The sequence below is a fragment of the Centrocercus urophasianus genome, unplaced genomic scaffold, assembly GCF_019232065.1.
Source record: "Centrocercus urophasianus isolate 14NV4802_14NV808 unplaced genomic scaffold, USGS_Curo_1.0 seq_36, whole genome shotgun sequence".
Lineage (NCBI taxonomy): Eukaryota > Metazoa > Chordata > Aves > Galliformes > Phasianidae > Centrocercus > Centrocercus urophasianus.
The window spans coordinates 512,130-534,061 of NW_024884933.1; the positions used below are offsets into that span (position 1 = coordinate 512,130).

Here is a 21,932-nt window from a genome sequence, read left to right on the forward strand (position 1 = left end):
GATGAATGCGAGTCAATGCTGGAACCGAGGGAATGGAAGCACACAGAGGACGGGATCCATCACCTCTGAGGATCTCACCCCTTTCCTCAACACCGTAACACTGCTCGACAGAGCGGCCCTAAGGGCGGACACGCGGCTGAGCCCCATCACCCTTCCCGGTGGGATTCAGCAGCCCGCGGTGAGGGTAAGGCTGCCCTCGTGTGGCTGAAGGGGAGAGAGGCAGGCAAACAGCGACGAGAAACCCGCAGATCCGTTCAGGTTATCGGGTTCCGCGCCCTCTGCTTCGCTCTCACTGCCGTCTCAGCAGCCGCCCGATGTTCCGCCTCCCCTCCCGGTTGATCCCCTGCCCCCGCAGCCCGCGCCGCGACTCCCAGGACAGACGGCGCTACGACGGCAACGCAGCGCCCTTACGTGACGTACGTTGCGTGATGACGTCACACGCACAGCAGCTTCCGCCCGCTCGAGCGCGCGTAGCCCTACCTCCCTCCACTCCGCTTCCGCTTCCGGGTGAGGCGGCCGTCATGTCGGCGCTGGCGGCCAACCCCAACAATCCCGTGGTGTTCTTCGATGTCACCATCGGCGGGCAGGTGGGCGGCGGGAGCTGCAGGCCGCCGCGGTGCCCGCCCTCGGGCTCCCCTTCTCTGGGCCGAGCGAACCATGAGGCCGCAGCCGCTCTCCACGCGCTGCGCCCTCCGTGCCGTTCCTCGTCCCCTTGGGTGCCCCGGAGGTTGCGTGACTTCTCGCGGCGGGGTGGCGGCGGCTGGGAGCTGCGCTGGGGCGGGGAGGAGCGGGGCGGAGCGGGCTGAGCCGCCGCTGTTTGTGCAGGAGGTCGGCCGCATGAAGATCGAGCTGTTTGCTGATGTCGTGCCCAAAACCGCGGAGAACTTCAGGTAGGAGCAGCTGGCGGCACCGCGGGCTCGGCTGGGCGCCCTGCCTGGCAGCGGGCTGCGAGGGGCGTGCGGGAGTGCGGTGGTTTCAGTGATCACCGCATCCGCCTCAGTTCTGTGTTCCCACAGTGCTGCCCGTGCAGCATCCCGATCACCGGGAGAGTCCACGTGGGCTGAAGGAGAAAGACCGCGGCCCTTCTCTGCTCTCTCTGTGGAGCTTCCGATACGCTCAGTTCACAAAGGCAGCACTTTCATGTCATGGTAAAAACCTCCTTGCTGCCCCGTTCTCCATCTCTGACAGCAGAATTCACCACCTGGACATTCCAGTTCTGGAGAAGAGAACATAGCCTGTCCTCTGTGAGACATGGTGCCCTGTTCCACACTTTGGGATTGGTTTTATTTAGCAGGTTGTTAAATATCCAGACTTTCTCAAAACTCCATTTCCAAATGGAAGCATTGAGTGGTTATCAGTGACTCTTGTTTCACCCCCACTGAAATATGCCAAGTCCTGCACAGCATTCAGTGCGCGTTGCTGAGTGCCACCCTCTGTGTCCTCAAAATTCAGAAGTGGTTTATGCTTGGCTTTTCTGTGTTTTTTTCTTTTCCAGGCAGTTTTGTACAGGTGAATTCAGGTATGCGAGTTATTTTTTCTTTTTGCCCACATTCTCAGACACACTGGGCTGGGTGCTTGGAACGATGACCCACTTGGAAGTTTTCCTCATTGTATTGCTGTGCAATGGAAAAGTTTCAGAAATCTCTGATGAAAGCACGCCTGGCTCAGTGAGTCACGGAAGTCTTTTCCTTTGGGGCACAAATGCAGTCATACTCCTGTTGTTCTAAAAATGCCTTGCCTGAAAAAAAAACCAAACACATTGTGGCCCAGATGTCTGTACTGCAAATTGGAGTGGGATTCTTTGGGATGGTGAAATGCGTGCTGCAAACAGCTGTGCCCATTCGAGGCTTCCCTTGGCCTCTGGTAGCATCAGTGCAAAATTAGGATCCAGGATGGGCTGAAGGAGGTGGGTCGGTAGGTGATACATTAAGCCAGCTCCTAATGTAGGGGGCGACCCTGTGGGAATGTGACCTCCTGGGAGGGTTCTGTGGTGGGATTTACAATGAGTTGTAATGATTTTCCTTTTTATTTCCTTGTAGGAAAGACGGTGTCCCCATAGGTTATAAAGGAAGCACTTTCCACAGGTGGTACTTCTGCTTTTGTTTAGAGATTTAACGGCATGAGGTGGTTTTGAGACCTGCCTCGAGGGTGCAGCTTCTGCTGTCTGCCCTTTGGGTGCTGTCAAATACTGTCAGTGCTCACTGCTTGTAGACTGTAGCATTCACAGTCATTCACAAGGCATTTTTCTACTGGGAGCTAAGTATTGCTTTACTTTTTTAGGGTAATAAAGGATTTCATGATCCAAGGAGGTGACTTTGTAAACGTATGTACTACTGCGTTGCTTTTGTCCTTTTCCTGTGCTGTACAGCATGCAGCTCGTCCTTCCCCATGTTTTCTCTCTCTGACAGCGTGACTTGCTATAAAGCGAGGGGCTTTTCAAGCTTGCAGAGGTTTTTCTTTCCACTCTGTTGTCCTTCCCATTTCTCCTTTCCCCCCAGTAAGAGGCAGAGATCTCCACTGTGCATGTGAGAAGAGATGCTTAAGTGCACAAACCAAGAATCTCTTCCAAGAGATCATTTTGAATCAAGTCAGGCTTAATAAAGAAAGTGTGTGTTAAGTGGAAAGGCAATAAAGGGAGACAGGCTGCAGACAGAGTAAATGGGGCTGAGATTCATGATCCCTGAGGTCCCTTCCAACCCTGGCCATTTGTGATTCTGTGGTAAATTTCCCTGTCTGTGCTGGATTCTGTTTGAATTGCTTGTGCAGCTTTCTCTGAAAGGTTCCTCGCTGCCATTGTGCTGAAGGGTCTCAGTCCTTTGGCAGAGCACAGGAGCCTCTCTGCAGTGCAGCAGTTATGGGCCACGCTTCTGTGGTTGATAAATCAAGTCTTGAGGTCTGAGTGCTTGTGCTTGTAGTAAGGGCAAGGTGTGTTGACTTGGAGGAAAGGAATGAAACGTCTGAATGTGTTCACCACTGGTATATATAATGGCAGTGCAGCATCTCTTTTTTGGGCTGAGTTTAGCACGGTGATTTTGCTTATTTCAAGTTCGTGCTGCAGAACTGATGCTGTGGCTGACTAATTGCCTCTCTTGTGCAGGGCGATGGCACTGGAGTAGCCAGTATATATAGGGGGCCTTTTGCAGATGAAAACTTCAAGCTGAAACACTCTGCTCCTGGCCTGCTTTCTATGGTAAGGATAAAGTGAAGACTGGGAGCTTTTGGTATTTTCTCTCTGCCTTTTTCCTAAATGTATAAATTGTGTCTGCCAGACAGTAGGAATCTGTACAGTGGGATGGAAAGTGTGACAGGCCTGTGTTGTAAGTTACCAGCTGGAAGATTGCTTATGGTTTGAGCAATGCAGGAGTCCTCATCCTCCAGCCTCCTTTCTTCTTACCTGTTGGAGCTCAGGAACGTGTTTTGTTTGCTCAGCTTTCAGAATGACTTGACAATTACAGGTCTTGTACAGTGATGAGTGAAGGGTCTTTTTCTTCCCTTATACTGTTGTTGAACACTGACCTTAGTGAGGAGAAAACAAAGACTGTGGAGTTTCAGAGTCACAGCACTGTTACTGTGCTGTCTTTTAGAACATTTTTCCCCAGAGTGATGCTGCAGTCACTAAAGATGTTGTTGTGTGCTTGCACAGAGCAGCAGGACCTGACCTGATAGTGCACCATGTCCAAGCACAGGTGCTCTCCTGCAAATGTGTCTTGTTTCCTCTGGTTTATGAATCAGTAAGCTTAATAAAAGGCAGTGAGGCCATTTCTGAAGCAGCAGCTCTTTCCAATGTCAGATCTCTCTGCCTCCAGCTTTGGGGAAGTCCTAATTTGTAATGCTTTGCATTTTGATGTTTTCACCCCGCAGGCAAACAGTGGCCCAAGCACTAACGGGTGTCAGTTTTTCATCACGTGCTCCAAGTGTGACTGGTTGGATGGAAAACACGTTGTGTTCGGTGAGTACGGCCTGGCATGCAGAGTCTTGGGCAGTTCCTGTGGCACAGCTGCTAAAATAAACGGCTGTGGTCTGCTTTTTCCTTCCCCATCCATTGTGCCAGCGGAGGTATTTGTGCTGCCAGGTATTGAGATGCGTCTTTAGAAACGTTTTTTTCTCAGCTTAACTTTAATCCAGATCAGATCCTTGATCGTTGTGTCACTGTTAGTGCATAAATCCTTGTGCCAGTGCAGATGGGACAAAGAATGAGGGGATGGATGCCTTCCTACTCCACTGTCAGAGTGGGGCTGGCATCCAAATGGAGTTTCCAGCTGAGTTTGTAGGTATGAGATGTGCTTTCAGAGGATGACTGACTTTTCTGTGCTGCCTCTTGAGCTGTAAGATTCCAAAGCCAGGCCTGAAGCTCTTGTCCTGCTCACTGCTGTCAGTTTAGAGAGCCGTGCCCAGGGAGGGGAGCAGGAATTGGATGTGCTGGGGAAGGCAGCGAAGGTTAAAGCACAGCCCTGAGGTGGATGCATTTCTCATTTCAGGTAAAATCGTTGATGGGCTGTTGGTAATGAGAAAAATTGAAGTAAGTGGGATTTGCTTTTTTCTCTGTGAAATCCGTGTTGGAAAGTCGTGGGAGGGCAGCAGTGGTTGTTCTGTTCTCTCCTGTGTAACGAATACCAGGGAATACCACTGACAATAACTGGTGTCATCAGTTGTCTTCACTGCAAGATAATAGGAAATCCGTTGTGAAATAGTCTGTCATTCAGATGGACTTTGGAAATGCTGTGCTCCCATGGCTGCTGCTTAGGCTTTGAGCAGGGATTTTATTCCCCCAGCTTGATTTGCAGCGCTTTGCATTTGTTCAGGAAGCTGAATTGAAAAGCTGTTCCATCAGACAGGAGTGTAAAGCAGATCGTTTCCGTGCCACTGCCCAGGATCATTCAGTGGGTGTCAAACCATCAGTTCTGCTGATGTGTGATTGGCAAATCTAATTAGAAAAGTTAAACCAATCTTTTGATGAGCTGCCAGGATACGTTCAGATAAATAGGAGCACTGACTGGGTGCCATGGCAGGGTGGTGAGCAGGTTAAAAAAGGGCAGTTGCTGACATTGTGGCACAGCTCTGGGTTGGGAAATGTGCACGAGGGCCTCTGCCATCAGAGAATGCAAAAAGCAGAGCTGCCAACCATTAGGTGTCTCTGGGTTTGCTGTTTTGATGAGATGTAACCTTGTATCTGTCCCCAGAATGTGCCCACAGGACCGAATAACAAACCCAAGCTGCCAGTTGTGATCTCTCAGTGCGGGGAGATGTAAAGCAGTGGAGTAGGAACGGGGTAAGTCTCAGATTTCTGAGGCATCCGCTGTAGTTGAACAGTGGGTTTCTGTGCTCCTTATTTCTCTCTTGACTTGTTGTCACGTTCGCATGAGCATGCAGAAAGTTGGCTCAGCTCAGTGATCCATCACAAAGTGCTGCTTGGATAGCATGATGTTTTGTATCAGCTCAACTCCCTGAAGCAGTTTCCCTTCAGTGTACATGAAGACCAAAGGCAGCACTAAAGGGAAGAGATTTTGTGGCTGCAGTCTGAGGGAAGACGGGGTCAGCCCTGCCTTGGATGGGGTTAGGTTGCCTTGAAGCCTCAGCTTCAGAGAGCAGTGGATGAAAAGGGATCTGCAAGAGGAATTCAGCTGGGGTTGCTCAGGCAGGAGGGAGCGGACGGTCGTTTAACCTGCAGCTAAGTGCTCTCTGCTGTTGCTGCAGAAAGCAGAGCATCCATGTGTGGTGCAGACAGGGATCAAGAGCAGTGCTGCAGAAAGAGAGGACTTAAGCCTTCCTGCAGCCATAGGGCTGCCGCCACGGGAGGGCTGAGGAATTGCTGTGTTACAGAGCCTTACCTTAATTGAGAAGAACACCACTGTCCTCATGCAAGGGGAAACGTTTCCAGCATTACCCAGGCTTCATTTTGCTTAAACCAAACAGATGCAAGGCTGAACTTAGACTAACACAGAGTATTCTGTTGGCATTTTTCACTAGAAAAATACCACAAGCATTCGAGCAAATCTGACCAGATTTCAATGTGTCAGGCTGCAGCTTATCAAAAATCTGCTGTATGAGCCATTTGGTTGCTGACTTTTCAAATTTCAGCAGGCAGGCACTGACAAAAGCACTCCTTTATATGATTTCCAAAGATGTCTGGAATTACTCATGAAGACACATCCCTGCTGGCATGGTAAAGCCTTTCAGATTTGCAGTGCTTCAAATGCTTCTGTGTGATGAAGTGACAGTATGGAATGCAGTCACTCGGTGCTTCTGGCCTTTATAGGCTTCTGGAGATGGGGGCAGCTTTGTTAATAGGCTTTCTTGCAGATGGAAAGAGCCTTGCTGATGTGTTGGGTCCCCTTCAGGGCTGCCCTCAGGCCCAGACCTATTGATCGTGTTTCTTTGGAGCCTTTCTGTACAATCTCTGGTCAACATCCAGCTGCATATCTTCAGTTTGCATCTGCTTCCTTTCCAGCCAGGTCTTAGGAAACATCTTTCTGCACACTGCTGCCTTTTGGCTAGCTCTTGACAGGAACGGGGTTTATCTCCCCCACCTTCAGACAGTTAAATGAGTTATTTGTAAAGATCTTTTAAGATCAGCCTGGAGAAACAGGCAGTGTTGGTTATGAATTCAGAGCCAGGCGCAAGTGCTGGAGTGGAGACTTGTTTGCCATGAGCTGGTGCACGCAGCAGGCAGAACCAATTCAGCACCCAGTGCTGTGCTGCAGGATGCTGAAGGTGGCTGCTGAGCACCTGGGACAGTTTGTTCTCCTTTGTTTCAGTGCTCCCTTGTGGGTGGATTGGCCTTTGCCAGCTCCACGCAGCTCCAGCTCCAGCCAGTTCCCTTGCTGCTCCCGTCCTCCTCACAGACTCCTGAAATCATGAAATAATTGGCATATATCATTTTTTTTTTAAGTATGTTCAAATGTAAATAAAGGATTTTGTTACATATATGCGTAGTGGATATCAGCAAACGTGCCTGGGAGTGGATTCTGTGGGCAAAAAGGCATACTGCCTTCCCTATGGTGTGTGCATTACCCCAGCTGATTCGGTACAGAATGTTTCCTGTGTGAGGTGGTGAGAGGCATTGCTGCAGGGCATTTGCTAAGGGGAAAGCAGAAATGCAAGGAACACACCTGAGCTGTGCTGCAGCAGCTCTGGCTGTGAAGCTGCCCTGGCAGAGAAGTTCTGGGGGATGCCCTGAACCTTTCTACATGCAACCTTATTGAAGCTCAGGACAGGATAAAGGCATGATGGCCAGGATTTTCTGGGCTCTGGAGTGAGTTTTGCTGTTAGCCCTCACCTGGCACGTCCTGGGCCAAAAGGCACTGGGCTCTTTTATGCCACAGGTGTGAGAGGAATTGACACGGGTGTTAGAAGGGTGTTGATGGAAGGTCTTTTGGTTAGCAGGCAGAGAATGAGCATGCCATAGAATTCAGGGCTCCTGAGGTTGCAGAGAACAGAGGTGAGGCTGCAGGTCTGTGGAAAAACTGTCATTGTCAGACTGGGTTTGCAAGCTCACCTGCTGGGCAGCTCGAAGTCACCCTTTGTGGGCGCTGGGCTCCAACGTGAGTTTTCTCTGCAGCAGATTAAATATCAGAGAGGTTGGACAGAGTCTGTTCTGTCACCTGCAGTTGCTTTGTCCCGTCCTGATCTGCCCTGTCACTCCTCTCCTCGCACAGCACAATGCTTTGTGATCTGTGCCTGAGGTGCAGGAGCGGGGCTGGCTCAGGGAGGTGTGGGCTGACGCTGACGTGTCAGAGGACAGATCCTGTAGGCATGCTTTGGTGTCATCTCCTACATAACGGCTGCTCAAAATCTTTAGGGCAGGCTGTGGGATTGCACAGCTGCTGAGGATGCTTGCAGTTTATTCTCTCCTGCTCAGCGTGTCTCACTTGTACCTGCAGCATGCCAGGTGATGAAGGAAACAAAGCAAATGATCCCATTCCCATCCTGGCTTTGCATAGCCACGATTTCTCCTAGGAGACAAGGGTTGAAAATTCCTCAACCAGAGGAGGAGAAAACTTGGGTAACAGCTGTGAGACAGAGGTGAGCAAAAAATGAGACGCTCAGCTGTTGCTCATGCTCAGGGAATGCATCTGGATGCCCTTTCCCTGTGGGGTTTAGGCATGAGCCTGACTCCAGGCAGCTCAGAGCTCTGCCTCCAGCTGCAGTGCTGAGGTTCACCGTTCTGGCTGTGGGTACCCAAATTCACTCTGCTTTCTCACCAGGGAAACCAGCCTATTTCTGGGTCCAGGCTCAGCAGCGTTTTCTCAGCCTGATGTATTTCTATCACTGTGACCAGCCAGTTGTACTTCCTGCATAGCAGGGGTCACACAGCTTCCCCAAATTAATATCTAACAGTGGTAAATCCATTACAACCTCTTGAAAGTTGTGCCAGTGGTTAATTGTATCCTGTTACATTTATCTACCTTGGACACTAAATATACTGAGTTTCAGCTTCCCAGCCTGTGGATCTTGCTGTTCGTTACTTGCTGGCTAAAAGTTCTCTCAAACACCAGTATTTTTGGATTTAATTTCCTGTGATGAAGTCACCCTTCAGTCATGTGTGAAGCAAATTCTGGAATCTGCTGCAGAGCAGATGATTGTTATCCTCTATCTGAGCTCCAGCATCATTCTCCAACGGTGGGCACTGCAAACGGAGGCAGTTTGACTGCCTGTTACTCATCTGAACTTCACGTTCACCTCCAGCCCCTGCAGTGTGCCCTTCCTCAAAAGCTGCCCTGAGCTCATAAGCCATCAGGAGACACATCTTTGTAGGCTTCATCGCTGAGATTTGAAGATTCTTCCCCAGTTATTGATAAAACTGATAAGCAGCTCTGACTCCTTTGTTTTATGTGACCCCTCTAATCTATATACCATTGTATTTTCTGACATAGAATCACAGAATGCCTTGGGTTGGAAGGGACCTCAAGGATCATGAAGGCTCCAGAGGATGATCAGGGGGCTGCAGCAGCTCCCCTATGAAGACAGGCTGACGGAGCTGGGCTTGTTCAGCATGGAGAAAAGAAGGCTGTGGGGTGACCTCAGTGCAGACCGCAGTACTTAAAGGGAGCCTACAAACAGGAGGGGAATCAGCTCTTTGAAAGGGGAGATAACAGCAGGATGAAGGGGAAACGGTTTGAAGTTGAGGGAGGGAAGATTTAGGTTGGATATCAGGGGAAGTTCTTTACTATGAGAGTGGTGAGGTGCTGGAACAGCTGCCCAGAGAGGCTGTGGATGCAGAGGGGTTGGAGATTCGTGATCCTTGAGGTCCCTTCCAACCCTGGAATTCTGTGATTCTGTGAATCTCCAACCCTCCCACTGCATGCAGAGCAGTCAACTCCACGTTTAATACCAGACCAGGCTGCCCAGGGTCCCATCCAACCTGGCCTTAAGCACCTCCGGACCTTGAACTTCTCCCTCACATCCAACCTCATTTGAAGGAGGGAAGATTTAAAACCATTTCCCCTCGTCCTGCTGTCATCTCCCCTTTCCAAGAGTTGACTCCCCTCCTGTTTGTAGGCTCCCTTTAGGTACTGAAGGCTGCCGTTCGATCACCCCGCAGCCTTCTTTTCTCCAGGCTGAACAAGCCCAGCTCCCCCAGCCCGTCTGCAGCCCCTGCAGCTGAGCTCAGCACGGTTTGCTCGCCGTTTCCCGGCGGTGTCTCGTGGCTGAGGGCAGGGCTGTGAGTGTGCGGCCAACCACGACTGGAGGGCAGGAGGAGAAATGGGAGACAGGATGGCTCAGTCACAACAAACCCAGCGCGGTGTCCCTGCGGGCGGAGGCACGGAGGTGTCGCTGGGAAAAGGCTAATTAAAAACCAGGCTTTGAAGAGCCCTCGGAGCCGCGGCCCGGCTCTTAAAGAGCTCAATTAGAGGCGTTTGCCTCGAGGAAATGTAATGAGAGCAGCTCCTCGGGAGCGGTGCCACCGCAGCTCAACTGTCCCCGGGGCGCCCGGGCACTGCGCTCTGGTGGCACCGCTCGGTTCGCCGCGGCTCGGCGCTGTGAGGGGTAACGGCCGGGCGCGTGCCGAACGGCTCCGACTCCAACGCCTGCCGCGCCGCGTGGCCGCGCACGCTGCCCCCGCCGGGCCCGCAGCGCCGGGAGCCTCGGCCCCCTCAGCGGCGGCGGCCAATCAGAGCTTGGGGGCGGGGCGCGGAGGTAGGCGGGAAGATAAAGAAGCCCAGCAACCGCCGGCCGAGCGGCCAATAGGAGCGCGGAGCCAAGGAAAGGCAGGTAGTGCGGCCAATGGACGTTCGCTAAACGGCCGCCGCCGGGAGGGGAAAAGCCGGCGGGATTGGCTCGCCGTCTGACGGGCGGGGCTAGCGGCCAATAGCGTCGCGCGCGGGCGGGGCGCGCGGTGTGGCTAGCCGGTGCGGGCCGCCATTGTGGCCAGTTCGATCGGTATCGGGAGCGGAGAGCGGAGCTCAGCGAGCCCGGAGCAGGGAGCAGCCCCCCCACGGCCGGCCTCAGTCACCATCACACCGCGGGAGGCGGCGCAAACAGCCAGTCACCACCACCGTCCGCACCGAACAGCCGCCGCCATGAGCAGCGAGGCCGAGACCCAGCCGCCCGCCGCCCCCGTCCCCGCGGCGGCCCCCGCCGCCGCCCCCGCCGACTCCAAACCCAACGGCGGGAGCGGGAACGGGAGCGGCGGCCTGGCCTCGGCGGCGCCTCCCGCCGGCGGGGACAAGAAGGTCATCGGTGAGGGAGGGAGCGGGCCGCGGGGCGGGGGAGGGCCTCAACGGGCGGTGCGCGCGCCCCTTCCCCCCCTCCCCTCACATCCCCACCCCCGGGGCTGCGCGCGCCCTTCCTCACAGCGCGGCGCGCGCCCCCCTTCCCCCGCGGCGGCCGTTGGGCGCGCGCCCGCTCCCCCTTCCTCCCCCCGCCCCCCTTCCCCTCCGCGCGCGCGCCGCTCGCCGCCGGGCCCCGCGTGTCGTTGGTGGGGGCGGGGCGGCGCGGCTCAAGATGTCCGCCACGCGGGGCCTTTGTGTGCGCCGCCCCGCCACGTGCCGCGCCTGACGCCGCGCCCCGCGCTCTCTTCTTCTTCTCCTTCGCCCCTCTCCTCTCCCAGCAACGAAGGTTTTGGGAACAGTGAAATGGTTCAACGTACGGAACGGTTACGGCTTCATCAACAGGTGAGCGGGGCTGCGCGGGGGTGGGGGGAGCTCGGGACTTCATCCCGCGATGGCGTGGCCCGCGTTAAGGCCTTTCCTGCTGCTCGGGGCGTTGGCGTAGGCTGTCAGCGCGCTGCGGTGCTCGTTTAGACCTTTCTGTGAAGTTGAGTGGGACAGGCGGAGGGGAATTGGGCGGAGGGGATGTTGAGGTTCGATGAGAGTCGTGCAGCTGGGGAGGAACAGCTGTGGGCATCGGTGCGGGTGAGAGGCTGAGCTGCTGAGAGGAGCTCTGCGATGAGGGACCTGGGTGTCCTGGTGGCCAGCAGGATGACCATACCAGCGGTGTGCTCTGGTGGTCAGGAAGGCCAGTGGGACCCCACAGAGCATGGCCTGCAGAACGAGGGATGTTCTCCTCCCCTCTGCTCTGCCCCGGGGAGGCCACATCCATAGCAGTGGGCCCAGTGCTAGGCTGCCCAGTTCGAGGCAAGCAGGGAACTGCTGGGGAGAGCCCAGCAGGGATACAGAGAGATCGGGGCCTGTGTGAGGAAGGCTGAGAGGGGATCTGATCACTGTTTCAAGGTATCTAAAGTGTGGGAGTCAAGTTGGTGGGGGCAGACTGTCTTTGGTGGCATGCAGCAGCAAAACAAGAGGCAGTGAACAGAAGCTGGAACACAGGAAGTTCCATACTAGCACAAGGAAGAACTTTACTGTCAGAGTGGCAGAGCACTGGAGCAGGCAGCGCAGAGAGGTGGTGGTGTTTCTTCTCTGCAGATGTTAAAGACCAACCTGGATACCCACCTGTGTGACCTGCTCTGGAGAACGTGTCTTAGCAGGGGGTTGGATTTGATCTCTAGAGATCCCTTCTGATCCATACAATTCTGTGATTATGTGATGTCCAGTGGCATTGATGTCGGTTAAAAATAGCCGTGGATGCCTAAAAGGAGGTGATCCTCAGACAGCTGTAAGCATATAAGGAAATGTGCAAGATGCAGATTTCTTGTCCATCACAAGACCACAGAATGTAAGGAGGCCTTGAGAAACATGCTGTTAGGATTCCTTCTCTGACAGCAGTTGATCTAGAGAGCAGTTCTTTCCTCAGTCGGTTTGGAGTGCCTGCGGGTGGTGGTTCTGCAGAGGCCATGTTTCCAGAAGGCGTTGTCATGCTGCACGCCCTGCAGGGCTGTTCTCTGCCAGGACCTTGGGATGGGGAAAGCCCTGGGGCAGCCCTGTTTCCTGCTGGAGGTCACTGCTGCTTCTCTCCTGTGTGACAGCACGTGGCTCTGCTGCCTTAGTTCCATCAGTGTGTTAACTTGGAGAAAGATGCACGAAATGGGAGCTGGGGGACTCTTCCATCTCTGTTTTTCTTCTTGAAATCCACCATGGCAGGGTTTGACAGGAAGCTGGGGAAATCTTCTCCAGGGGAGCAAGTATTGGTACTGATGGTTCTGTGGAAGTTTGACCTAAATACCACCTTTTCATCTACCTGTTACACTGTGGCCTGGTTTTAAGCCTCTGAGCTCCTTGGCTGGCCGGTGAGCAGCTCTACAGCCTTGCCCAGTGTGCGTTCCCCACGTGGTGGCTGAGTGTCAGGTGTCAAACAGCTGGCAGAGCTGCTGCAGCATCCCGGCTCCGGGAGGTGCGTGCACAGCTACAGGTCGCTGCTTTACCTCTGGGGAAAGCTTTTCTGTTCCACTCGTAGCTGAATGCTGCTGCATGAGTCAAGCACGGAAGTGGGAGCAGCTACTTAAGGCATCTGAATGGCTTCCCTGCTCGTATTATTTTGGCAGCTGTTTAATCCCTGAGGTTGCTGTTCCTAATGAGAAACGCAGCGTGAGCTCATGTGCTCCAGCTCAGCTCTCATCTCTTGATAACGCTTCTGCTCCCAAACGGCTCGGGCTCACCGAAGCTGTGGAGCTTTGCCTGGGTCTGCCTGCAGCTCACGTTGGCTGTGGTTGTAGTCTGTTGGTGTGTGTTAGTATTAAGGATATTTATTACTGTTTTCTGAAATATTAGGTTGAATTCTGTCGGTTGTTCCTTGCAGTTGTCAGTGTAATGAACGTGCAGGCAGCTGAGTTGCTCTTGTTGCCATAATTGGAGCTGCACGCTGATATCTGGCTTTGTATTTGCAGCTTTGCTGTGCTTCCTTAATCGCTGCTTGCTCTTCTGATTTTTTTAAAGAAGAGATTAAAGCTATTGAGAGCATTGTCTGGCACCTAGAAGAGATGAGTGTCTCACAGGGCCTTCAAAATGGGCACCTCCTGTTCTGTTTCCTATTTTGTTTGCAAAGTACTGATCGTTATTCCCACATCATCCGTGTGGCAGCACGTAGATGGGCTCCTAGATGGGCTTAGTGCAGAAATCCTGTGGCAGACGCTGGGTTATAGAATGAACCAGGAGGGTTTTTAACAAATCACGTCTCCACCTTGGTCTGGTTCAGCGGAACAGAGTTGTTTACTGAGCCAGAACTGCAGTGTGCTCTTCAACAGGAACTGTGATGTAGAAAGGGCTCTAAATGAAGTGAGGAGCAGCTGATGTGCTTGCAGGAATGGGGCTCGGGAGCAGTGTAGGGCATCCACACAGAGCTTGGATGGTGAGCAGTTACCACTACTGTGCTCTCACCAAGGGCAAGCACCGGACTGAATCCAGGCTCTGGGCTTCCCTCAGGTCCTCAGTTCTTGGAACACCTGCGATCTAGTGTTGAGAACAGAAGCGTTAGGCTTTGTAAGAGCTGCTGGGTGCTGCCTGGTGGGCCGGGGCTGAGCTGCCTCCCGAGGATCGCCTTCTGTAGCCTGCTGGGCTAACTGCTTTCCATCAGCTCTGCAGTGTTTGCAGTTCCACAGGGAAACGGGGGTGTGGTGCTGTGTGACAGTTGAGTTGTTACAGAGTTGTTGCCGTGTGTTAAAGCTGTGGTGAGGAGTCCAGGTAGGAGCACTGCAGCGCCGGCTGTGCCTGCCGTGTACATCGTAGGAAATGAAAGGCACTCGGCGGTGTTGGTCTGTGCAATGGCTTGAAGTGACACTGTGGCGAGGCTCAGCCCTGCGATGTGAGCCTGAGGGTCGGCTGCAGGCAGGCTGTGATGGTGAGCGCGGCTCTGCAGCAGCGTGAGGACAGCTGGGGCTGTGCTGAGTAACTGAGAGCAGGAAGCTCCCTGTGCCCACCTGCCTGCCAGCCGCGCTGCTGCCCTGTGCAGTGCTCATGGATGCGGCCTGCAGGAAGTGGAGCTGGGGAAGCAGGCCGTGCATGCTGCTTTTCATAGCCTGTGATGTCACATCTTCCACTGTGCTGTCCCAGGTATCTGAATTTCAAACTGGGCCAGCGTGCTGCTGGTCTCACGTCTGAATTTCTGTTTTGTGCTGTCTTGCAGGAATGACACCAAGGAAGATGTGTTTGTCCATCAGGTAAGATGTGTTGGGAGCTGAAATGTGCTGTGCCTGACCCTAGCCAAGTGGGGTGGAGGGGAAAGCGGAGCTGTCGCACTTCCCGCTGGGTTTGTACATCAGGCAGGCTGCTTTCCCACCTTGTGCTCAGCTGTGGCAGTGAGGTTTCCTGTCTCTCCCCTAAAATCACTGCTTACATGCTGAAACGTGTGGACATGTTTTCTGATGGATTTTATTCCATTGAGGGAACAAATGGACCTGAATTCTGTTGCTGACATTAATTTGTGAAGTTGTGACACTTATTAAAAAGTGTTTGCTGAGTAGAATGTAGCTGAGAGCTGTGCTTACAGAGCATTCAGCGACTGTCAGAAATGCAATCCGCTGCTGAACAGCGTAGAAAATAGCCCCAAATAAGCTCTTGTAATCAGTGCGTGCACCTAATAAGAACACACAGAGCGCTTAGTGAGAAACTTCTGATATTTTTGGGGGCTGCTTTGTATCTCCAACTGGAAGCATGTGGGCTGACATTCCAGGACAGCTTTAAGGCTGCGCCAGGTAGGCCAGAGCTGTAGTGAAGCACACACATCTTCTGGCTTTGAGTTTCCACTGTGGCTTAATTGCTTGTCCATGAGGATGCCTTAACAAACCAGCAGTTAGATTCCTTCCCCCAGAACACCAACACAAACTTCACTCAGTAGTGTTTTCCCGCTGTGCCTGTGAGTGTAACTTTGCCATATTTGTTGTCAGACTGCCATAAAGAAGAATAACCCCAGGAAGTACCTCCGCAGCGTAGGAGACGGAGAGACCGTGGAGTTTGATGTGGTTGAAGGAGAGAAGGTAAAGCTCTGGGTGTTCTGGGAGCGTGCAGGGAGCAGCTCTGCGGGCTGTGCTGTGGTGCTGTGGTTTGAGCAGGCGCCCGATGGCATCCGGGGAGATGAATGGTTTACAGATGGGATGCAGGTGGGCACCGAGTGGCTCCGGTTTGCTGCTCGCTGCTTACCTGACCTCTCTGTGCTCCTCAGGGCGCGGAGGCAGCGAACGTGACAGGGCCTGGTGGCGTTCCAGTGCAAGGCAGCAAATACGCAGCAGACCGTAACCATTACAGACGATATCCGCGTCGCAGGGGTCCTCCACGCAACTACCAGCAAAACTACCAGAACAGTGAGAGTGGGGAGAAGAACGAAGGAGCAGAGAACATCCCGGAAGGCCAAGCCCAGCAGCGCCGTCCCTACCGCAGGCGGCGGTACCCACCTTACTACATGCGTAGGCCCTACGGGCGTCGACCGCAATATTCCAACCCTCCCGTGCAGGGAGAGATAGTGGAGGTAACGCACAAGATGTGGTTCCTTTGCAGGGCTGCGTTTTATCGCCCTGCTCCAGATGCTGGAGATGTGCTCTGCAAGGCTGAGCAGTGAGATAAAACGCAGCTGTTGGATGCAGCTGTGGGACGGCAGCGCGCTGGGATGCGTGTTAAGTTTTGTTAGGAGTGATGGGGCGCAGAGGAGCTCTGCAGCGCTGCTGTCGTGCGCTGAGGCCGCCGTCACCTCGCAGCCCTCGGTGTGGTTTGTCTGCCTGGCTGAGAGCGCTTGTTGCCTCGTGTCTTCCAGGGTGCTGACAACCAAGGTGCAGGAGAGCAAGGCAGACCAGTCAGGCAGAACATGTATCGAGGTTACAGACCACGATTCCGCAGGTATGCTGCAGGCCGGCTCTCGCTGTCGCCTCGTGCTCTAGCAGCACGGCCGGAACGCCGCGGCGCTCAGATGCTGCATGGTTAAAGCCCAGCTTGACTTTCAGGGGTCCTCCTCGTCAAAGACAGCCTAGAGAGGATGGAAACGAAGAAGATAAAGAGAACCAAGGGGACGAGACCCAAGGTCAGCAGCCACCTCAACGTCGGTACCGTCGTAACTTCAACTACAGACGCAGACGCCCAGAGAACCCTAAACCACAAGATGGCAAAGAGACGAAGACAGCCGAACCACCAGCTGAGAACACGTCCGCTCCCGAGGCCGAGCAGGGCGGGGCTGAGTAAACGCCGGCTTAACATCTCTACCATCATCCGGGTGAGCGCCGGGCTGCTGGGCGCGAGGTGACGCAGGGATCTCTTTATCTTGGGCGCTTCCCTCCGAGTTGTGCTTTGCAGGCTCGTGTCAGTGGTGCTGTGCCTGTTGCAGCTGAAGTGGCTGCGCTGCTTGCTGGTTCTGCAGAGCCAGCTGTGAGCTTTTGCTGTGCGAGTGCTGGGTAACTGGGAGGGCTCTGCTACCAGGCTTTAATTTTCCCTGGTGGAATGAATATTGCTAACCTTAAAGCCTCAATTGCTCTCTGCTATCAAAGTTCACCCACAAGAAGCATTTTGATGCTGGTATGGTGACCTGAAAAAGTTGTGCAGGTGTGCACAGACACTAGATATTACTCAGGCCTGCCAGCGTTGTGGCTTTGATTGCCCTGTGTGGCTTTTCCACCTCTACACATCTGTTTCTTGTAAATGGATGTTGAATTTGCAGCATTTTGGTAGGAGCTTCTCACCCCGGAAGGGCTGGAAATGGTGGTGGAGGGGCTGCAATGGGAGGTGTGTTCTGCTGGGACCTCAGTGCTGTGCTGAGGCGCTGCTGGGCTGCCTGCAGCGCACGGAGGTCCCTGCTGAAATCAGAGCTATTTGCTCATTCTGCCTTCTGCAGTCATTGGCTCTTTGCTCTCAAAGCAGGCAGGCCTGTATGGAGCCGCGAGGTTCTGGTGAGGGGGTGAGAAGTGCTTTCTCCTGGGTTCCTCTGCGCTCACTTGTGATGGAAGCTGCCAGCTTCCATCCCCGCGCAGCAGGCTGCTGTGCTTGAGATTTGTGTGCGTGAAAGCAGCATGAATGTAACTTGTAGGTGAGCCTCTAGCTGAACACCTCGGTGCCGTGATGTGTCTGATGGGCCTTTATTTCTCTTTCTTTCAGTTTAGTCATCAAAGAAAAGACTTAAGAAATGAAGAAGAAAAGAAAATGAAATTCCAGCAATAAGAAATGAACAAAAGAATTGGAACTGAAGACCTTAAGTGCTTGCTTTTTGCTGTTGACCAGATTACTAGAACTATCTGCATTATCTATGCAGCATGGGGTTTTTATTATTTTTACCTAAAGAAGTCTCCTTTTGGAAACAATAAACACGTTTTTTAAAAGTCTGTTTTTTCTCAATACACCTTTAAAGGTTTTTAAATTGTTTCATATCTGGTCAAGTTGAGATTTTTAAGAACCTCATTTTTAATTTGTATGAAAAGTACGCCTGATTTTTTCAAGTCAAACTGCAAGCATCTGTTAATAAAGGTCTTAAAGTTAATGACAGCGTGCTCTTGGTTCTTTCAAACCCACCTCTGTGAGAACAGCTGAGAAAAAACAGCTGGGAAAAACTGCTTTAATTGTTCAGCGTTAAGTATTTGAATATTGGAACTGCAGAGCCTGCGCTGCTCGGTTTGTGCCCTCGGCTCTGCTCGGGGGTAAAAGCCGCGGGGTGAGGAGGTGCTTGAGGTCATCAAACTGTTCCCAAAAGCTTTTGGGGATGGGAAAGGAGAAACGCTCCTCTCCTGGGGCGGTGCAGGGCGCTGCTGCTCCTGGCTCAGCAGAGGGAGCGGCGCTTCCAAAGGCGAGCGGCTGCGGAGTCCGGGAGCAGCGCAGCGAGTGCCGCTGGGTCTGACGGCCTGAGCGCCGAGCTCTGAGCGCGACCTGCGGCTTCCCTTTCTACCCGCTAATGAGCGCTCTGCTTTTATCATGCTGATGATTGTTCTTAATTGCTTTCCTGTGTGCTCGAGCACCAGCCATTAGCAGCCCGGTGCGGCTGGGTTGTGCCCTATCTGTGCCTTTCAGCGTTTCCAGCTGCCAGTGGAGCGGCGGGTTCCTCCTGTAGGAGCCGTTCTTTGAACGCGGAGCTGTTGCACAGCAGCTTGCGGTGACTGCAGGGCCGCGAGGCTTTCCCTCTCCCTTTCCCTTCCTTTGGGTTATAAGCTGAGCTTGAAATCAAGGCAGATCCACCTCAGCAATGGGGAGCGTGTTGGTTTGTGGTTTTCAGAGCGGTTTGTGAGTGAAGAGGGATAATGGTTAACTTGGAAAACGCTCCTTTACCTGTGGGCTTCAACACCCGGCTTTGAAGGAGCACCTGTTACTTTTCAGGCTGCTTTGTGTGCAGCGATGGAGCGGCACACGGATCACTGCTCCGGGCTGCAGCTGCAGCGTCACCCTGCCTGCTGCGCGGCCGGCCCGGCGGCCACGTGGAGTCAGTGTTGCTCTGTGCAGATGAAGCTTTTCTCTGAATTCCTCCACAGCAGCGATGCGGCAATGAGTGCAGAGCTGTGCTGCTCCCACAGAGGCATCGAGCACTGCTGGTGCAGCTGCAGGGTACAACAGGAGCTTAAGGCGCTCCGTCCACTGCGGGGCAGTTGGAAGAGATGACCTGGAAGTGCCCCTTTCAACTCAAACGATTCCATTCCCCAAGGCTTCTTATCTTACTGCGAGACGTCGCTGAGCTGCCCCTGTGGGTGACGGTGCTTTGATGAGCAGGGCTGCCCTTGGCTGGGCTGGGTGTGGGAGCTGCTGCTGCCCGTCACACACGGGAGTTCATGGTGTACATCTTGGTGGTGACAACACGGCGCTGAGGTCCCTGAGGATGGCTGGGGGCTGGTGGGAGAGACAGCACTCCATTCAGGGTGCGTGTCGCCCCGCATGGCTGTGCCACGGACATGGTGACACACAGAGAGAAATGAACCTGGATGGCCAGCTGACACCTCCACCAGGACCTCAAGATGCCCTGGGCCGGGGTGGAGCATTTCTGCATTCCCCCTGTGCCCCCACGGGACCTATGGGGCTCTGCATGGCATGATGCAGCCCCCACTCCCATCCCCCAGCCAGGGTGCAAATGCCAACTGCCCTTCATTTGCAGCCTGCAAGAAGCACCTGCACCCTCTGAGTCGTCCACCCCAGGTTTATCCCTGCACGACTCCATGGGGCAGCCTGGGGCAACACAGACTGACCTGTGTGGGCATGGAGGCAGCAGGTGAGCAGGACGGATGCCACAAAGCAGCCCATTGAGCCAGCCATCCCCAGCCAGCAGGACCACCCAAAGTCATAGTGGACCCCCAGGAAGAGGTTATGGGACACCAGCATGGCCCTCTCCACGTAGACATCCACTGCATACCACACGGAGCCCACGAGACCCAGGATACCTAGGAGGAATGGGGCCAGTTAAGAGCAAGCCGCAGAACCTCCTACTTCCCAGAACCCCTCTGAAGGGTGCCTCTGTCTCCCCGTGTCCCAGCTGTCCCCGGGTTCTCCTGACCACGCACTCGCAGTGCTGAGGATGGCACCAGCCCCGTAGCACATCTTCAGTTTGACACGAGGTTCTTCCTTGAGGAACTTGATGCAGTCGAGCCCAAGGAGCAAAGTAGCCAAAGCCAGGCCCACCAGGAGGTCCGCCGTGATCAGCAGTGTCCGTGTCACCACGATCTTCACTGGTGAGAAATGAACAAAAAAGCAAAAAGGGGACTACGGGGTGGTCAGAGGAAGTGGTGCCCCTCTCCAGACTGCTGCCTGTCCCTCCTGGACTCACCCAGCTCACTGCTAGATCGGGCTGGATAGAGCCCTGGGCAGCCTGGTCTGGTGGCTGGCAACCCAGCTCATGGGCAGGCAGTAGGAGCTCAGGGACCTGCTAGGTCCCCTCCAACTTAAGCCATTCCATCATTACTGGGCATCTCCATAGGATATGGTGACACGGGGACACCAGTGTCCACCACCCTTTGTGCTGCTTGCCAGGCTCATCAGAAACCTTGGAATGGGACTCAGTAAGTCCTTTATCAAGAAACCACACAACTTAAGTTGTGCCATTCAGGAGCTGGGATGAGGTCACCTTCTCAAGACCCTCTTGGCTTACCCTGCATGTTAGCTTAGGTAGAAGATGCTGCTGTCTGAGCCTTGCTCATGTTGCCATCTGTGGCTTCTCCCTGAAAAGCCCTGAATCCCCACTTGGTCCATGCTAACTTCTGGTTCCCTTCTTCAGTGTCCAAATCTTCGTCCACAGAATCACATTATCCTGCGTTGTCACTCTCTCTATATACAGGACAAGGGCCTGAGTTTCTCATCAAGGCCAACCCTTCACAATGAGGATCTTTTTCTCAAGGGAAAACTTAGCTGTGAACTCAAAGATGCCTTGTTGTGTGTTCACAAGAGGTTAAAGAGACTTGGTGGAATTGGCAAATGGTGCTGGAAATGGATTGCTTGACACTGTAGAGTAATGCTCCCACCCCAGACCATGCTGTCCTACCTGGATGGTCTGCCAAAATGGAGTCATACTGGTCACAGGTCCTCACCCCATCCTGCATGTTGGTGACACATTCTCTCCAAAGCCCCCGGCATTTGTGACTCACCTGGAAGCAGGAGAAAGGATGCTCAAAGAGCACTCAAAACACCTCTGCTCCCCAGGGATCATAGAGTCATAGAGTGAGTTGGAAAGGACCCTAAAAGACCATCTGGTCCAACTCCCCTGTAATAAACAGGGACACCTACAACCAGCCCAGCAAAGCAGACCGTCAGGCCCTCACCTAGCTTTCAGCCACGAGCATGTGGATGCTCTACTCACCTCCAGGCTGTCATCAGCATTCACCATCCAGCAGTCGGTGCATGTGGCAAGGAGGAGGAATAGGGCTGAGAGGAGAGCGAGACCAAATGCTGTCATCTGCAAGATTGCACTCATGGAGACACCTGCAAGGGAACACGGAGATGCCTGCTGCCTCTGCTCTGGCCACCTCCCACTGCCTTGTCCACTGCCTGCGCCACAGTGCCTGGATCCCTAAGAGCAGCTCAGACGGCCTCCAGTTGTGCCAGATGAGGGCTGGATGGAAGATCAGGAAGGAATTCTCTGTAGGGAGTGTGGTCAAACACTGGAATGGCTGCCCGGTGGAGAGCTGCAGTCCCCAGCCCTGGAGGCATTTCAGACATGTGGATGTGGCACTGAGGGACAGGTTCAGTGACAGGACCTGTAGGTGAACGTGATGATTTCGCTCGGTGACCCTGAAGGCATTTTCCAGACTGGATGATTCCATAACCCCCAGTGCTGCCCCTCTGGGAATCAAGAGCTGCTTGGAAACTATTGTCAAAGAGCCTCTGTAGTCAGACCCCGTTATTGGAGCACGTATCTCCTGAGATCCTAACATTTTCTCGATGCTTTCATCATTCAGTGAAAAGATTACCTGCTTTTCCTTTAATTCCTTTTTAAGAAAAGCTGTGAAGTGTCAGAACACCCAAACTGGAGCACGTGGGGGTGTCCCAAGGAGCGTCCGATCCTCAAGTGGTAAAGAGGGCTGCTGTGCCTCCATGCGGTGCCTTTGGGTGCTGCTGAGCATCGCCAGAGAGCAAAGGGGACGGAACCGTGTGAATTCCATCACTGCCAGAATTGAGGGACTTCGCAGAGAAAGCAATTGTACAGCAGGTCTGAGCAGAGGG

General features: G+C 53.7%; 3 protein-coding genes across 7 annotated transcripts; 2 read left to right on the forward strand and 1 right to left on the reverse strand.

Moving 5' to 3' along the window:
* The first annotated feature begins 489 nt into the window (after positions 1–489).
* On the forward strand, positions 490–6,924 carry PPIH (peptidylprolyl isomerase H). Of its 3 annotated transcripts, XM_042831731.1 has the most exons (11): positions 490–587; positions 826–890; positions 1,017–1,148; positions 1,496–1,519; positions 2,040–2,084; positions 2,281–2,323; positions 3,098–3,190; positions 3,862–3,949; positions 4,479–4,519; positions 5,181–5,269; positions 6,756–6,924. In XM_042831731.1, the coding sequence occupies exons 1-10, from the start codon at positions 522–524 to the stop codon at positions 5,247–5,249; spliced, it is 666 nt and encodes a 221-aa protein (XP_042687665.1). In that variant the 5' UTR covers positions 490–521; the 3' UTR covers positions 5,250–5,269; positions 6,756–6,924. The 3 variants fall into 3 exon arrangements, with proteins under 3 accessions (XP_042687665.1, XP_042687666.1, XP_042687667.1); XM_042831732.1 differs by lacking the exon at positions 1,017–1,148; XM_042831733.1 differs by lacking the exons at positions 490–587; positions 826–890; positions 1,017–1,148; positions 1,496–1,519 and adding an exon at positions 1,526–1,667.
* A 3,444-nt stretch (positions 6,925–10,368) lies between these two features.
* YBX1 (Y-box binding protein 1) lies at positions 10,369–17,438 on the forward strand. Of its 3 annotated transcripts, none has more exons than XM_042831728.1 (8): positions 10,369–10,680; positions 11,051–11,114; positions 14,458–14,491; positions 15,218–15,307; positions 15,493–15,795; positions 16,078–16,160; positions 16,253–16,530; positions 17,406–17,438. In XM_042831728.1, the coding sequence occupies exons 1-7, from the start codon at positions 10,521–10,523 to the stop codon at positions 16,497–16,499; spliced, it is 981 nt and encodes a 326-aa protein (XP_042687662.1). In that variant the 5' UTR covers positions 10,369–10,520; the 3' UTR covers positions 16,500–16,530; positions 17,406–17,438. The 3 variants fall into 3 exon arrangements, with proteins under 3 accessions (XP_042687662.1, XP_042687663.1, XP_042687664.1); XM_042831729.1 differs by having other exon boundaries at positions 17,411–17,438; XM_042831730.1 differs by having other exon boundaries at positions 10,370–10,680; positions 16,265–16,530.
* Positions 17,439–19,041: 1,603 nt separating this feature from the next.
* On the reverse strand, positions 19,042–21,183 carry LOC122167319 (claudin-16-like). Its single transcript, XM_042831812.1, has 5 exons — positions 21,070–21,183; positions 20,755–20,857; positions 19,781–19,945; positions 19,469–19,660; positions 19,042–19,115 (listed from the first exon to the last, which is right to left on the reverse strand). The coding sequence occupies exons 1-5, from the start codon at positions 21,181–21,183 to the stop codon at positions 19,042–19,044; spliced, it is 648 nt and encodes a 215-aa protein (XP_042687746.1).
* Between the last annotated feature and the right edge of the window lie 749 nt (positions 21,184–21,932).

Coding starts and splice junctions, on each gene's coding strand:
- PPIH (XM_042831731.1), top strand. CDS start 522: ATGTCGGCGCTGGCGGCCAACCCCAACAATCCCGTGGTGTTCTTCGAT. Junction 2,324..3,097: donor AAGGAGGTGACTTTGTAAAC/GTATGTACTACT, acceptor TCTCTTGTGCAG/GGCGATGGCACTGGAGTAGC. Junction 3,950..4,478: donor TGGAAAACACGTTGTGTTCG/GTGAGTACGGCC, acceptor TTCTCATTTCAG/GTAAAATCGTTGATGGGCTG.
- YBX1 (XM_042831728.1), top strand. CDS start 10,521: ATGAGCAGCGAGGCCGAGACCCAGCCGCCCGCCGCCCCCGTCCCCGCG. Junction 11,115..14,457: donor GGTTACGGCTTCATCAACAG/GTGAGCGGGGCT, acceptor GCTGTCTTGCAG/GAATGACACCAAGGAAGATG. Junction 15,308..15,492: donor ATGTGGTTGAAGGAGAGAAG/GTAAAGCTCTGG, acceptor TGTGCTCCTCAG/GGCGCGGAGGCAGCGAACGT.
- LOC122167319 (XM_042831812.1), bottom strand. CDS start 21,183: ATGAGTGCAATCTTGCAGATGACAGCATTTGGTCTCGCTCTCCTCTCA. Junction 20,858..21,069: donor ATGCTGATGACAGCCTGGAG/GTGAGTAGAGCA, acceptor TCCTGCTTCCAG/GTGAGTCACAAATGCCGGGG. Junction 19,946..20,754: donor CATTTTGGCAGACCATCCAG/GTAGGACAGCAT, acceptor ATTTCTCACCAG/TGAAGATCGTGGTGACACGG.